We start from the raw sequence: 16478 nt of genomic DNA on the forward strand, positions 1-16478 counted from the left end.
AAGTATTTTCTAATCTGGCAGCCATACGTTCTCATTCATTAGTCCAAAACCTTGAGAAACCACAGTCGCCAACGTAAAACTTCCAACACATCTGACACCACTGTGTTTACGCTTTGGTTATATACGCCTTGGTTCAGGTTAGCGACGATAATGCTAATGGGTAAAGGAAAGTATCAATGACCGCCGGTGGGAGACAACAAGCAGGCGTAAGGTTTTCTGGAGCAAGCTTTGTTGTTTCCTCCCCCGTGGACAATAATCATAAATCTCTGCGAAAGATTTTTCACTTAAACATGCGTCGATGTCGACGTTTGCGGAAACGCTATCGTCTTTCTCGGGAGGACAGTTTTCGAAGCACTTCACTTTGATGTAAAACTAAAATAGAGGCTCACTTAAAAATGGCAGTAAGAAACGCACACAACTTGCATTCGGCGGAGGACGGTCAAAAGTCGGAGCGGGAAGCCGGGCTGTGAACTGGTCGTCCGCCTGATCGCCTCCGCGCTTGTGTTGATTTCCTAAAACTAACTTAAACGTCAGAATTACTGATAGAAACTACGGCTAATGTTAAATTGGATTTGAGTGACTGGAAAAACATTGGCAGAACCCGAGACCATTACTGTTAATATGACATATCAGCAACATTTTATACACTTTTTGAAATCAAATGAAACGTATAAGATATTATAGTACTTTAAAATCTGCTCGCCGGCGGCGTCTTTCTGGCAGAAACCATTTACAGTAAGTCAGTATTGTGTTATTCCCTCGATTCTGGCAACATGTCAGTTTAAAGTTATGAGCCTCAGAGGCCCTTCAGCAGCTAATGCATGTTTCTTACACACACACACACACGCACACACACGCACACACACACACACACACACACACACACACACACACACACACACACACACACCTCGCTGCGCTCACCTTCGTATGAAACAAAAAAAAAAACACACAGCTCGGACACCACTCGGCCTCCGTCCTCCTCGCGCTTTAGTGCCAAGGTCGATTCCTGTCGCGTAACATGCGGATGAAAGTCTGCGATGGAGAGCAGAGAGGCGCGTACATAAAACACCTTGTGGCCGTTGTATGAATAATTTATTAAAGCAGCAGTATGCAGTGTCGCATATTGGCAGTCGCACACGGGGTTGGGAGTCATTTGAGGTTTTCGGTGCCCAGAGGTCCTCAGTCTGTGATGAAATGACAAAATGAATTATTTTTTTATAAAACTGTATTTCTTTTTTTTTTTTGTACTAAACTGATGAAAAGAAAGGTTGCATTTTTACTCTGAAGCACTTTCCGTGCATGTGCAGTTATTAATACCCCGCGACGGTAAAACGTAGATTTGTTTTTAATGCTGCTTTCTCTTCATCTTTTACAGCAACTCAATTACCAGGCGGAAACCTGCTAATCACTGCATCGTGCTCGTGAAAATGATGTAATTAGGCGAAACAGATATTTGTTTACCAATCACGCTCATCACTGAAACATCCTCGCCAGCACGCGCCTAAAGACACCTCGCAGGATATTTTATGAAAACACAAATCTGCTAATGGGATGAATAAACACCTTTTGACAGTTTAAAAAAAAAAAACAACACCCAAATACATGAGCTTCACCAAGCCGGCATGTACTGCAGGGCTTTTGCATTATTACAGAGACTGCCCTCCCAAGGAAAATAACAGTATTAACGGTGTCATTTGTTGATTAAAGTGCCCAAAGCAACCTTCAGACAGCATGTGTACATTTATTAGACGAGGCGTACGACGTGATGGCTGCTGTTTGTTGGAGATCCTCAAAGGTCATGAGGAGGTCAGGGTGACGGACGGGTCGACAAAGCGCTGACTAATGACATTAAGCAGTGCCTCCAGGATTTCACAGAGTTTTTTATATATATATATATATTTGCAATGAAAAATCAGATTTTTTTCTTTTTCTTTTGTGTCTGATTTTTAAGTGATTATTTGTTGCGGTAAAATTGCGGAAGATAGAAAATATTTCAAGTTGAGGAAACCTAAACCCCATCTGAAATCCCATCTTGTGGTAATAATCATACTGCACCGACGTTTTAGTTATAATCTTTAATCTAAAATAAGAGCATTACATGCTGTTTAATTAATATGAATTAAGCATATAGTGAATGCACAACTTGGAAGTGTGTATAAAACTCATTTAACACGCAGTGTTCCTCATTCCAATAATAAGACCACATTTCCCACAATGCCCCTCACAATGCCATTTTTTTTTCCAAGTTATTATTATTGTTATTAAAGAGAGTTTCGTTTCTAAATCCTACTTTGGATGGATTACGATGCCGTTACGGGCATTTGTTGTGGAAACATTGCGTGAATTTTGCAAAACAATTGCCAGCTCGTGCAAATATTGCAGAAACTGTTTGAATTTACGTTAATTATTCCGCTCACAAGATTTCCTGGAGGGACTGATCGATGGCGTCAGCTCAGAAAAGCTTGTACGTGTTTTCAAAGGAAATGATTCATTTTGTGTTTTATTTTTTATTTTTTTTGTAAGGCTCGGTGTTACTTTTAATGAAAGCTGTAAGTTAGTTTAAACTCTTATCCCCAGGTTGGGTGCTTATTTTGTCTTGTTTCCATACAAACAACAGATAAGAATAGTTGCATAAATACATAAGTTTGTGTAATACTTTTCACACACACATGAATTTATAGCGAGTTGCCGAGCTGCGGGCGTCGAAGGGGGAAAAGAGTTCCCGTCTCGACTTTTCTTCTGTTCTGGAGCGACGCGCGGCGATTCGCTCTCGGTGGGATTTCTCTACAAATCTTTACCGACCGGGGATGAAGATGCAAACACCTGCGTGTGCTCACTTCAGTCGTAAATAAATTTAGATATCTAAAACAAGTCACAGGATCCTGTTTAAAAGTCATTAAACTCGTTCCTTGACTGCCTTGAAGGTGTTGCTTTGACGTGATGTTTTGTTTTGTTGTTTATTTTGAACTCCGACGGAGGTTTTTATTTAATTTTTCCAGCATGAGAGACTTAAAAAAAAAAACATCTCTAAAGTAACTGTAGGTAGGAAGAAGGAAGCCACGCAGAATTGCTGTCGGTTGTTATTCTTTTGCCACCGTGCATTTACGCTCTTTATGTTGGTGCTGCTCGGTGATTACCGGTTCCGACGGTTGTTTTGCATTCGCACAGCATTAGAATAAAAGCCACGGGATTCTGCTTTTTTGTTGTTTTGAGTGAAGGATTACAATCCACAGACAGGAGAGTGGAGGGAGGGACTGACAGCAGATCAGTGGAAGAGTTTAATCAACTTAAACGGTCTTTTAAATTAGAAGAAAAAAGTAGTGAATGTAGTGATTCTGCTGGGATTTGATGCTGCAGGGAATGTGACTAATGACTATTGATGGTGGTTCATGCTGACTGCTTTAAAGTAGAGGAAGTAAACGGGTCCAAGTCGACTCATCGTGTTATTTACTGAATCACAGAGCCGACATACAGCAGCAAGATCAGGTGATGGACCTGCCTGCTGACTGCCAAACATGAGACCGGCTCTTCTCTCAAGAAAAAAGGTCATTCGTGGCTCATCACAACAACCCTTAAAGTAACAGTTAAAACCAATAACCGTTAAAATAACAGTTAAAATCACAACAACAGTTAAAATAACAGTTAAAGTCACAACAACAGTTAAAATAAGTTAAAATAACAGTTAAAATCACAACAACTGTTAAAGTAACAGTTAAAATCACAACAGTTGAAATAACAGGTAAAATTCCAACAATCTGGTTATTTATGTAAACACACTAAGAAATGCATAAAATGTCTCTAACATTTGGCAAGTTTATTTTTTGTATAGCAGTCAAACAACGTGGCGATTCAAAGTGCTTTTCATAAAACAGAAGGAATCAAGACAAATTGTGAAAGCAACAAAAGATTAAAAAAAATAAGCGTTAAATACCAAAAAAAAAAAGAAATATAAGGAGTAAAAATTGCAGTTCCGTGTAAGAAATGAGTAGTTATGTGATTTAATAAAAGGCCAGTGTCAACAGAAGAGTCTTCAGCCTCGATTTAAAAGATGTAAGAGTTGCAGCAGACCTGCAGTTCTCCAGAGGTTTTGTGGAGCATAAAAAAAAATTTAAAAAAACATCTCCGTGACTGCGAGGACAGAAAGCAGACGTGTCCTCGATGACCGGAGGGATCCGGACGTTTCATAATGTGGCAGCAGATCACAAATGTAGTTTAAACCTCAGCCATTCAGTGCTTTATAAACTAAGAGCAGTATTTTGAATTCATTTCATTGACGGACAGGAAGCCAGTGTAAAGATCTGAGGACTGGATTTAGGACTCGAGCGGCAGAATCAAGTTAAACTTTCTGAATAATGCTTTTAATTTGAACAGTCAAAGCTGATGTGGATTGGAAATTTAAAGCCTGTAAGCGATGCAGAAGGTTTTTTTTTTTTTTAATCCTCTCACTTGTGTAGCAAAACAAAAGCAAAGCCACAGTCCAAAATCTAATCAAAACCTAATCTGATCGTGAGCCAGCTTCTATTTGTATGATGAACTACTTTCATCTCTATTATGGAGAATGCAATAATGGTGGGTTGCCTGACACTCCATTTTTTGTGACTGAATATTAGTAAACACAGCTAATTACATATTTTATTCATAGAGGCGCCGCAGAAACGACGATGTGCATATTGCAAAATGTGTGTGTGATTATGCTGCCGCTGAAAGGTAAACATCACACATCTCTGTATGTCAGCAGATCTGATAAACAAAGACGCTCATTTGCATAAAAATGAGATTTGCCTGAATAGACGGAGTTTAGATTTCAAGATTTAAGCCGCAGTTTCCGTAACGCCGCCTATGTTTTGGCAATTAGTGCTGCTTGATAACTGTTTTCACCACACAAAATGAAAATGCGCCGATTTCACGTCGAATTAAACGTTCATTGGACTTCTCTGTCTTTGCCTAATTAGACACGAAATTTTCAGTCACATCAGGCTTCTCGTGGACCTTGTTTCTTTATTCTGTGTGAAGTCAGAGTTGAGGAAAGTGATGCAAGCCGGTGGGTTGGCGGCAGAGTTATGTTTTATTACTCGGCCAGGCATCGGCTGAGCACGATTCTGGTGATTATTGTGCAGCTTTTTTGCCGTATTAGCATTTCCCAGCATGCCCTGGCTGTTTCTTCGTAACGTTTTGAGAATAAAGCAACCAGAAATTAGATTTACTGTTGTTAAAGCATGCTCTTTCGGAACATTTTAGTGAAGACATAATGACGCATAAAATGGGGCTACGATTCGAAATCATAAATGTGCAAGCTAGAAATGTGATATATATACATCGACCACAGTCGCGCTCATTCACTGGTGAGTTTGTAACTTGCAAGTGAAGTATTCATGCAGCATTGATTCTAGCTCACACTGCATTTATTTCTGAAATATAGATTTATGGCAAATGTGTTATTTTGTAGTTATCTAAAACCTTAACAGTGTGATGAAATTTGAACTCCACTAGTGTCAAATAAATCATCCTTTCAAGTTGTTGACTGTAAAAAAAAATGGTTTTTAAATAGTTCACATTGGAACAACTCGAGGTAAAAGTTGAATTTTACTCCTCGTGGGATTCATGTTTTACCTCCAACTAGAGTTCAGGTTTTAGCTGCTGAAAAAAAAAGGGTTAAAAGATCAACTCTCAAGAAAAAGTTATTTCAAAGAGCAGCATTTTTATTACATTATTTTGTACCTGTCTTGTTACTCAGGAGCTGTCTGTCTTCTCGGGACCCTTACTGCATTTGGCTCAAGTCCGGCAGCTGCGCCACCGTCTCACCTGGTTTCAAGTGAGTCACGCACACACGCACGCACACACACACACACACACACACACACACACACACACACACACACACACGCGCGCACACACACACACAAAGAGTCAGAAATAACACCCAGTTTGAACTCATGAGAAAGGAGAGCTCACACATATCACTGCAGCCACCGTTACGACCATCAAGTGAATGTTTGACACTGAAATCACTCTCAGCTGTTTGTGGTGCATTCTTGAAAATTGCCTGTCATGCTCCATTATGGTGCACTGCGGTGCTGATGTATTATTATGATATATCTGCTTATATTTAATGCCCCGACTCGAGCTTTTAGTGTTATGAGAAGAAAGTCTTTGGAGAAAAAGAAAAAAAAAAAATGAATCACAGTCCGCATAGTGTGGCTATTCAGCTACAAACACCTCTATACATTCTCGAGCCGTCGGCGTTTACGCGGCCGCCGTTCCTCCGGCGCCGTCTTTCTAAACTAGAAGTGCTCCGTGGAGCGTTTAGAGCGGCGGCGGCGGCAGCGGCGGCACGCGCCCGGTGGGTTCGAGGTTTCAGATAGATCCGGGGAGTCGTTATTTCCACTTCGCTTGAGTCGCCGGGTCCAAAAGTTGTGGTGTTTGCATCATGTGAGGTCAGAGGTGAGTCTTATGTGAGGGAATTTTGTCGAGTCAAATTATGTGAAGGTGATTAACATAGATGAGAACAATGGCAGCCATAAACCAAAAATGTTAAATTAAAGACGGTGAAGTTTATGTACGTGATTTAAAGTTTATGGTTTATTAAATCTAACTTTGATTTCTTCTCTCCCCCCCCCTCTGGGTGGAAAGTGAACACGTACACTAATTTTGCGCAGCTGTAAATTCGAACTCCAGCAACTTTATTTTAAATCGTAAGAGAGACGTAAAAATGTCAGTGTCAGCGGTTTTCGGATGTTACTTTGACTAAGATGATTTTTAAGAACGAATAAACTGTTAATGGAGAACGTATACTGTCTGCAATGGGATTGATCATCCGGGAAGGACTTGGTCTTGATGAATCAAGGGTCTATCAACACTTTTATCACCGTCAGCAGAGCCACATTGGTCTGAAATCTGTGGGGACTTTTTGCTCTTCTTGCTGCACCCTCCGTCAGTCCTACAAGTCCTTCCATCCCATAATGTTTGACCATAATGGTATTTTGTTCCGACCCTCAGGAGTGTTTCCACAACCCCCCCCCTCCCGTGGTTAAGTTTAGACACAAAAAAAACCACCTGATATGGGGAAAGACACTGTTTGGGTTTAAAAGATGACTTGGAACAGACTGGTGCCTTAAAGTTACTACTTCCTCAAAGTCATGCAACCTGTGTTGTCATGGTAACAGTAAGTGTGATTTAAAAGCAAAAAAATAAAATAAAATAAACTCTCCCCGAGCGTCCTCCCGCACCCAAGTCTGCCGTCGCATCGGCCATCCAACCGACACCGCCTCCTCCTTACGAGGTAAAAACTTGCAAAGACACCAGATTGCTGTATTTCACTCAACCACTAGAGGTCGCTTAACTTTAAAATCCAAAACTGCGGTTTGCAATAAGCTTGCGCAAAAGACCTGCGAGGTCTTTCTTTTTTCTTTTCTTTTGTAGGACAGTCTCGATCAGCGACCATCACAGAAAGTGTTTTTCTTTTGAGAGTTTTACCACCGGAAGATTAAAAATACCTCAATGCCCCCCCCCCCTCTCCCTACCTTCCCCCCAAATGTACCGCAGCAGTAATTTTCAGCACCGCTGTGATTCACCGTTACAATAACGAACCACCGAGGAGCCGAAGCGCGCACATTTGCTTTCTAATCAAACACTCTTGGCAGGAGGTTTCAGCCGGTAATTCTTCTCCGGACGAAAGACGGACTAATTAGTGAGATCAAGTTTGGTCGGTCTTGAAGGCTCGCGGGCGGCCTGCCGTTAGATTAGTTCTGTAACTCACCGTCACAGAGGACAGATTTGGTAACTCGTTCAATAACGTGCAGCCAAAGCAATAATTTTCATATCTTCCCCGCGCTCCTCCGGTGAGTTGCTCAGCAGCGCTCGGATCAACCCGACTCTCCGTAATCAATAGCTAATCTAGACCGAGACCGGTGGGCCGACGTCGGCGTGATGAATGTCCGGTCAGCGCTTCTTTTTTTTTTTTTTTCGCCGAAACGTTTCGCCCGTCGGACCTGAGACCCAAAACGGGTTTTTATACACGAGTGGGTCGACGCCTGTTAACACCCGTGTAATTTGGAGGGGTGGAGTGAAGAGGGAGGGAGGAGGCGGAGGAGGCGGAGGGGGGAGCGCGCGGTAAGACATTTCCTTTTGTTTGTGAGTCCAAAGTCCGACTGAAATCACAGAAATCGTCCTTTTAGCTGCGAAACGTCACATCGACACTTTTTTTTTTTTTTTAAGTTTATGACAAAAGGTATTTGAAGAGTAGGACGAGAGGAAAGCGTCAACATCGATGTTGAAGATTAAGGAACGTACAACTGAGCATCTGAACGGACAGTTGTTTTTTTTACATTTTGAAGCAGGTTTTTATGCTGTTTAATGTAGCGCTGCAACAATTAGTCAATTAAATGATCAACAGAAACTTAATCAGCCACTATTTTCATAATCACTTCATCGTCTCGAGTCATTTATTTTTTTTTAATGAAAGACCGCTTAGATTCTCTGATTCCAGCCTCTCGGATGTCAATATTTCCTCGTTCCTTCCGCCTTTCATGATAAATAAACTAAACATCTTGTCCAACCGTCTCTGGCATTTTAAAGACGAAACAAACTCATCGATTAATCAAAAGGATAATAAATAGACGATAGCTACAATAAGGAAATTAATAGTTATTTTCAGTCCTAGTTTAATGTCAACTTTCTAATTCTGTATCTGTAGCCGGTAAACTAGTGTTTTCAGTGCGGTTTTTCCCGTCAGATGTTTGTTTGGTTGCTTGTTCAGCAAGCCGCGGTCGAACTGGAGCTCGTTCTGTGTTGCATCATCAGTCAATAATAGGACGGTACGAGTGTTTTTTTTTTCTAAATATATGGATTCGTGACCGTACGCAGAGAGAGATCGAAACGTTAACATTGCGAGTAATAAAAGTACCGGTTTAGGAATTTTGTCACTTTTTCTTAACAGAAAAGGAAAGAATGGAAATTCAGCTGGTGTTCATTTGCCCTTGATATCTCCGTCTGTGTATCAGCAGAAACGGCATCATTGTAGTTCATGCACAGGAAGAGGGAGCTGTAAAATTGAAATTGATAATCTCGGTCTTCTTAAAGGACAATCACACAAGACCTGTGGTTCACGTCCACCGCTCCACCCGGCGTTGGAAGAACGAAAAATGTCATTTCAGCCTGAAGCAACAGGTCATTGATTGCCTCTGTTTTCTTCATCCACTTCACTCGCTCCGTCTCTTGAAGCCAGGCGTCATAAAAAAATAAATAAATTTTAAAAAAAACAAAAAAATCAAAAGCGACGTTTTGTGTTTTTTCAATCGCGCGGCGGCGTAGCGCACAAACTGGGGGAGAAAAGATGGATGGGCCGGTTTTGGACGGGCAGATGGGCGGATGAATGGGCAAGACGGATAGATGGATGCGGTAAAGGGAGGAGGAGGAGGAGGAGGAGGAGGAAGAGGAAGGGCAGTTACAAGTACTATTTTCTTCTCCTGACAGTCAAGGGCTCGGCGTGTCCCTGTGCGCTTGATGTACAACCTGCTGCTAAATCACCTCGCGGCCTGTTTATTCCCCCCCCCTCCCTCTTTCTCTCTCCCTGTCTCTTACCTCTATGTACATCGGTTGTAAACTGTTATGTGTGGAGTTTGCTGTAGACTGACATCACACTGCATTTACCGCTGTCACACACACACACACACACACAGAAACAGAAAGAGAGGCCACCGTCGACTGGCTCCCAATAGATTATTTTTGACAGCTGAAAATGTGCAGACCTGGAATTATAGCATATCTTCTGCATGGCCACACACACACATATTAGTTTCTCTGCCCTCGCACGGACAAAGTGCTAATGGGATTTTTTTATTTTTTTATTTCATGCATGTTTCCTCGGGCTCACTTATAGTTTGCGTATTCGAGAGAGGCTGATGTTTCGGGTTCTCGTACTTAAATCGTTATTTTGGTTTTGTTTTCAGTTGTTTGACCGGTTTTTTTTGTTGTTTTTTTGTGGCGTTTTTAGGTTTTTACCTTTTTAAAGGAACATATATTCAGAAAAATATTTTTCGCCAGCGGATGTTAGTAGAGCTGGATACCGAACTTCGATACCCTTAATACCTCGGATACGTCCACACTAGCCTCTGTTGCCATGCGTGGGCTCTCGTTGAGTGGCCCGCTCACATAACGGCACTCTGTTTTCAACTTAATTGAGTAAATCTTAGATTTGAACGCCTTGTTGAGTCGTGCCTGTGTGCAGCTAGGTAACTCTAGGTAACGTCGGTAGATCGTAGCGTATCGCTTATATGTGAGGCATTTAGGGGATGTTTGTTAATTGTAACTACAGAAAACCACCCGGGTTACACTCACCACCTCTAAACTGAGGTCATGTAGTTGTCTTTTTTTTTTTTTTTTTTTTTTAAAGTGGTATTTTTCTTAATGGAACTAAAAAGTCAAGATATTGGTACCCAACCTTTTTATGAAATTTATAAATGTGGACGTAGCTTCCGGATCTGAAAAAATGAGGCCAATTCAGAAGTGTCTTAGTCGTCTCAGTGTGTAACCTTGGCGACAGGATAGCTCGGGGAAGGTGAAGATCGGGGAAACCCCGTGTGTATGTTAGCAACAATAAGTGCACAGACTGTATATGAAAATGTGGAGGCGCTTTAAAGTGCAATACCACCGAGGGCCACTAGAGGTTTTCTCCAAAAAGCCTCCGGCTCCATAGACACCCATTCAACTTCTCTCTAAAAAAAAATACTTAAGTCGATAATTTTCTTATTATGTTATTTGCTAAAGTCACTCCTTCCCATGATTATTAGATATTAACTCAACTAGCAGTATGTTTGGGGGGACGTTTCTGTTTGATTGACAGGCCTGTGTGTATTTTAGCGTGTAGCCCGGAAACTCCCGAGAAGTCACTTCACCCGGCCCAAACAAACAAAACAAAACCACCAGTTGTGTTTGTTTTTTTGACACTGCGGTTACCGACTTTGAGTCCTACTGAGATACTTAATGCTTCCGGAGAGTGAGATGTTTAATCTGATAATCCATGTCCCGTTGAGACAGATTATCATGAACTGAGGGGTTTACGAGTTGAAAAGAAGCCGGATGAGAGGCGCCGTTGTTCGGAAATCTGGGAAAGTTCTCCGGTTTGGAGCTTCTTTTATTTAATTTTTTATTTCTGCCTCCTGGTTCACACTGTGATTATCATTTAGGAGACACGCTGCTTTCAAGGAAGTAACAGTAATGAGATTTCTGATTGAAGAAATATTTTTGGTTTATTAACGACGCGGGTGTCATGAGGCATCAAAGTTGCCAAGCAAGACGGAAACATTTTTTTATGTTTAGTTTTTTTTAAGTTTGTAGTTTTATGATTCAAATTGAGTTTTGGGGGTCGGGGGGGGGGGGGTTATGGTTGACATTTAGATGAAGGGTTTTTGGTTTTTTGGGGGGGTATGCGGTTGAGTTTAAGAGTTCGTTCCTGTCACCGGAGACTCCTCGCAGTTACAGCGAGACGAGGAAGAGAGAGGAAGCGCCGATGTGGGCTTCACGCTGGCGAAGGCGCGCCGGTTACTCGCCGAGGTTTTGATTTATGAGTCGTCGTGTTCAGCGCGCGGGACGGGAGCCGCACTGGAAAACCAGTGGACCGGGAACCTGGGAGAGAGATCAGCCCAAAAAAACATCCCGTCCAAAACGAAGCAAACCCCCCCCCCTCCTCCTCTCCCTCCTTTACAAGAGAGACCAAAAAAAAAAAAAAAAAGAAACGAAGAAAACAGCAGGAGAGGAAAAAAATAGTTCAAACTGGGAGGAGAGACAAAGCTAAGCAGCAAGAAAAACATGTTAAAATAAGGTCAGATTTAAAAGGAGGGAAAGGAAGACACAAAAAAAAAAAGGAGGAACAAAGGGGAAAAAGTAGGAGGACGGGGAGTGAATTTTTATCAGTGTGGCACATCTGTTTTCCATCTCGGTCTTTGTATTGAAGCACAGGCTGCTCCGGCTGTCTGTTGTGCGACTCTGAAGTAACATCGGATTCTCGCCCCGCCGCACTAAAGTGATATCCTTTAAAAGATGTGCCTATCATTGAAAGAGGAGGTGAGTGAGTAGCCGGTGAAAAGAGGAGCATAAAGGGGAAGAGAGGAGGATGGAGTGACGTTATGTCAGGCGGCGGCGGACGAAAACGAGCCTGAGCAGCTTCCAAAAAAAAAAGTCGTCCACCTCCTGGGACTTCCTCTCTTCTTCTGTCTGTCTCTTTTTCTTTTTTTTTTTTTTTTTTCTCGGCTGTCTCCTCTCTCGCATCCCTCTTTTCATCTGACTATCAGTCGCTCTTTTTTTTTGTTCTCTCTTTCTTTCTTTCCTCTCTCCCTCCCCCCCCCCCCCACCTCCCCCTTCAGTCCTTTCTCATCCAGAGGTGGCATAAATTTTAATGACTGATTTGTGGAGGTGGCGGGGGGGATGGGGAAGAGGGGGGAGGCGCAGGGGGAGGATTGACAGCCCTCTTTCTGTCTCTCTCGGTCTCTCGCCCGTTTGAAAGATTCTTGCGGGGCCGGACGGGGCCGACTTCTGGTGTGGGTTTTTTTTTAGTTCGTTGTGTCGTCCATAATGCATTTGACGCGATCAAACTGTCGCCAGAGCACATCCCCCCCCCCCCCCCAAAAAAAAAAAAAAAAAGAAGCAAGAAGGCAGGCAAAGTCAGCGGCGGGACGAAGATCCTGGCGGGGAGGGAGAGGGGCGGAGGGAGGAGGGGGGGGGGGTTGAAAAGTGCTGCTGAGATTTGTTTTTTGTTTTGTTTTGTTTTGTTTTTTCATTAGTCGGCATCATTTTACGAACGGTCTCGCCGCTTCTTAACATCCTCAGCGACTCTTTGGATCTCATTGGTTCCTGATGATGTCAGTCGTCGTTTCTCACAAATTGATCCCCCCCACGCCCCCCAAATTGATCAATCACTTCTCAAACTGGAGCAAAAAGTCCCATTTTCTGGGGGGGGGGGGGGGGGGGGCTATTTTCAGCCGTGGATTAATTCGCCCCGGCGCTCCAGTGCGCGTTTTCTATGTTCAGACTTTTTTTTTTTTAGCAATTAGGCTTTTTTTTTTGTTCAACAAAATCTACTAACGGATATTTTCCTGTGTTTTCTTTTCGCTGCCGTCTCTCACTCGTTCGCTTTAAACTGACTTTATTTTCCTCGCTGCTGTTTTCTTTTTCTTTCTTGTTGCTCTGCATCATATTCTAAAACGCCGGTTTACCAGTAGGAGCGCTTGTTTGTTTTTGTTTTTTTTGGGGGGGGGGGGGTTTGCAGCTTAACGACAATGCGGCACAATCATTTTCATTTAAAAAAAATGAGACTGCATTGATTACATTTTTAATACAGCCCCGCGTATTAGCGAAGTTGCTATTTTAGCACAATTTGAGGCTCATCACAGGACAGGGACATATCCACGATTTCATGACTGCCAGGCTGGAACCGACTCCGTCCAACACTCTCCGATGAGTCGTGATGCCAGATCATAATTACAACCCGCTCTGCAATCATTATGAGTATCCCCCCCTTCCCTTTCCTCTCCCCCCCCCCCCAGCTTTAGGAAATTAACAGCTGCACTGTGGAGGTCATGTATAGGTTTTTAACATTTTCCAAAGCACTTTGTATCTCAGTTGATATCAAAATTACTCATATTGTTATTGTTTATGATTATCATGTTGTGGTCTCGTCCAGATGAGATTTTTTGTTTTGTTTTGTTTGTTGTTTCTTTAGATTGAATTCCCGCAGTTCTTCACGTTGCCGCGCTGGCGCTGCACGTACCGATTATTTGTAATGGTTATTTCATGTCTTATCTGGAGGCGTGAATTTCTTGTGCAGATACTCACCTTAATGTAAATGCATCTCTCTGGCATGTTGCTAAAAACTGCATTGATTAAAATGGAAGGCCGGCCAGCTTTTCTCTCATCTGCTAAATGAAATCAATATCGTACCTCTGAAGATCTTTGATATTATATCTCCGGAATATAAATAAGGATCACGCACCGAGAAAAAAAAAAAAGTCCCACATCAGGAGGAAAGGCTGCGTTTTGGCTTCTTTTGCTTGGCCAAGTGAGGACACGATTATTTAATCCAGAGATGGGCAGCGTTGGAGCAACCGTTAACTAGTACAACGGGTTAGCTGCAGGACACAAGAGGACAGAAGAGGATTCTGGGTAAAAGCAGCCAGTTGTTTTCCTTCGGAAAGTCGAGCAGAACAAAATGATTTTTATTTTTTTTTCTGTTTATTCACGCGCATGAACACCGGAGAAGGTCAATTACAGTGAAGAGTGCCCACAAGTCTGGCGTGAAACACGAAGGTGACCCGCCGGCCGACTGGTCAACACAACTCTGTTTACGAGCTCTTGTTTACCTGAATGCGCGGCGCGAGCTCCACAAAGTCCCTCTCCGCTCGCTCGTTGTTACTCTACTTGGATGTTTGACCTTCGCTGTGCAAAATGAGTTGGGACACTCGCAGCCATCGGCCGGAAAAGCTGAAGTTTCCCTCCCGAGTTTGACGCTCGCAACTGGCGCGTGTCGGTTTTCCGACCGATCGCCGGTCGAAAGGCTCGTTTCGTCTTTTACCCCGAAACACGACCCTCTGGGAGTGTTTTCTATATTTACTACCGTGGCGAAGGTCAAGGGATTGAAATGATCACTTGAACCACGTCGCGCGTTGAAGTGAACTACTTCCCTAAGATGATGCAACCGTTGTCGTCATGGCAACATTAAATGCACTTTTTTTTTTTTTTTTTTTTTAAACGGTCCCCAAATTCTGCCGTCGTGTTGAATCTGCTGTTGTAAGGAAAATTAGTATTTTTTTATTTTTTTTATTTTAAAAACGTACATTATGTAAACTGTCATCTGCAACTGAGCCACTTCCCCAGGACACTAGACTGCCGTTATGTCCGCGACCACCAGAGGGCGCTTTACTGTAAAACGTAACCGTGGGTCACGATAAGCTGCTTTGTTTTTGTTTTTGTTTTTTTTGCTCGAATTTGCGCTTTAGAAAAAGCCGAGAAGAAACGACGTTATAATTCAATTATCTTTGTATTGAAGGATTTCAACTCGCTCTGGCTTTTGGTTCGGAGGTCACGGAGCCAAACGGGGTCGGGAACGCTTTAAGCCATCCAAATATAAATTTAAGAAAACAAAACTTCTCGCTGTGACTCGCGTGAAAGAAAAAAAAAAAAAAAAAACACACACACACGCACACACTTCAAGCCGTAGATGTTATCAGACCGTATATGGCGTCTTTACGGTTTAGCATCGAGCGCGCCAAACTGCTGTCAAGCTGTAAAAATACATCCTCTAAAGATGTATTTTTCTTTCTTTTTGGTCTCACAAGCTCCTTCTTCTATTCTCCGCACAGCACTGAGCATCAGCCCGGCTTTCTTTGATTTGATAATCACCTCCTGTCTTGCGCTGACTCCCCCCCTCCCCCCTTCCCCTCCCTCCCCTCCCTCCCCCTCTCAGGAAACATAAGATCTCACTATAAGACATGGAGAGGTTTTTTTGGTTGGTTTTTTTTGTGTGTACCAAAGGATATGATTTAGTGCACTGGGTGTGTGTGTGTGTGCGCGTGCGTGTGCGTGTGTGTGTGCGTGTGTGTGTGTGTGTATGTGTGTGTGTGTGTGTGTGCGTGCCGGAAGTTTTGCTTGCTAATTATAGACGGATGCTGGAAGTCTGCTTGTTTGCATAAAAAAAAAAAAAAAAAAAGAAACCGTGCCAGACGTATGTTGGTGTTTAGGATGTGTCGGGGAACTAATTGGTTTGTTACAGAGTAGGCGCGAGCGCGCCGATGCAAAGTGTTTTTTTTGTTGTTTTTTTGTCTCTCCGGGTATATCGTTACGCTCCGGCTCCGCGCCGTATACGACCGGGCCGTGTCTGGTTTCGTTCGGTTCATTGCAACGCGAGACATCCCGCGGTCATGCGCGTCGAGGGCGCTCGTCGCGGACCGGCCGAACCGCGGGTACCGATTTCAGCTGCGGCGGGCGGCCTTCGGTCCGCTGAACCACGACGGAGGGAAGCGCTCCGTTGCGGCGAGGGAGATGAAGACCCGTAGAGAGGGGGGGGGGGGGGGGGGGGGGGTCCGGTCGAGGGAACGCGAGGACACTTGCCAGAAAAGTAAATTACAACTTTTCATCTCAAATGAACTCCTAGAAATCTGCTGGACGCCGCTGAAATTGATGGTACACAACCTTGCAGGATTGTTTTGTTGTTGTTGTTGTTGTTGTTTTTTCTTCTTCAGGTCCGGCCACGGCTCCGTCTCCCGCAACACTATTGTTTTTGTTGTTGGTCCCGGTCCACTCGCCTCCGCGGTCTTCGAGCAGTTCTTCACGAGCAAAAAACCCCCCAAAAAATAATTGAAATGGACGTTGATTGAAAATGGATTAATGCGGATTTACTGACGGGCGTCTTTTGTCTTTGTCTTTGTCGCTGTGTGTGTGTGTGTGTGTGTGCGCGCGCGCGCGCGTGTGTGTCTTTGTTTCTTTTG

General features: G+C 43.2%; 1 protein-coding gene across 7 annotated transcripts in view; it reads left to right on the plus strand.

Annotated features, from left to right (window-relative positions):
• The window catches only part of sema6cb (semaphorin 6Cb), a 156307-nt gene that overhangs the window by 118414 nt on the left and 21415 nt on the right, over positions 1-16478 (plus strand). For all 7 annotated transcript variants that reach the window (XM_069711939.1, XM_069711944.1, XM_069711943.1 and 4 more), the window contains one exon: positions 5738-5815. In XM_069711939.1, coding sequence (XP_069568040.1) covers positions 5738-5815 — 78 coding nt within the window. The remainder of the gene's footprint in view (positions 1-5737; positions 5816-16478) is intronic.

Source organism: Brachyistius frenatus, unplaced genomic scaffold (assembly GCF_029030835.1).
Source record: "Brachyistius frenatus isolate BFR_SWC_R1_liver_20210118 unplaced genomic scaffold, ASM2903083v1 Contig_104, whole genome shotgun sequence".
Taxonomy (NCBI): domain Eukaryota; kingdom Metazoa; phylum Chordata; class Actinopteri; family Embiotocidae; genus Brachyistius; species Brachyistius frenatus.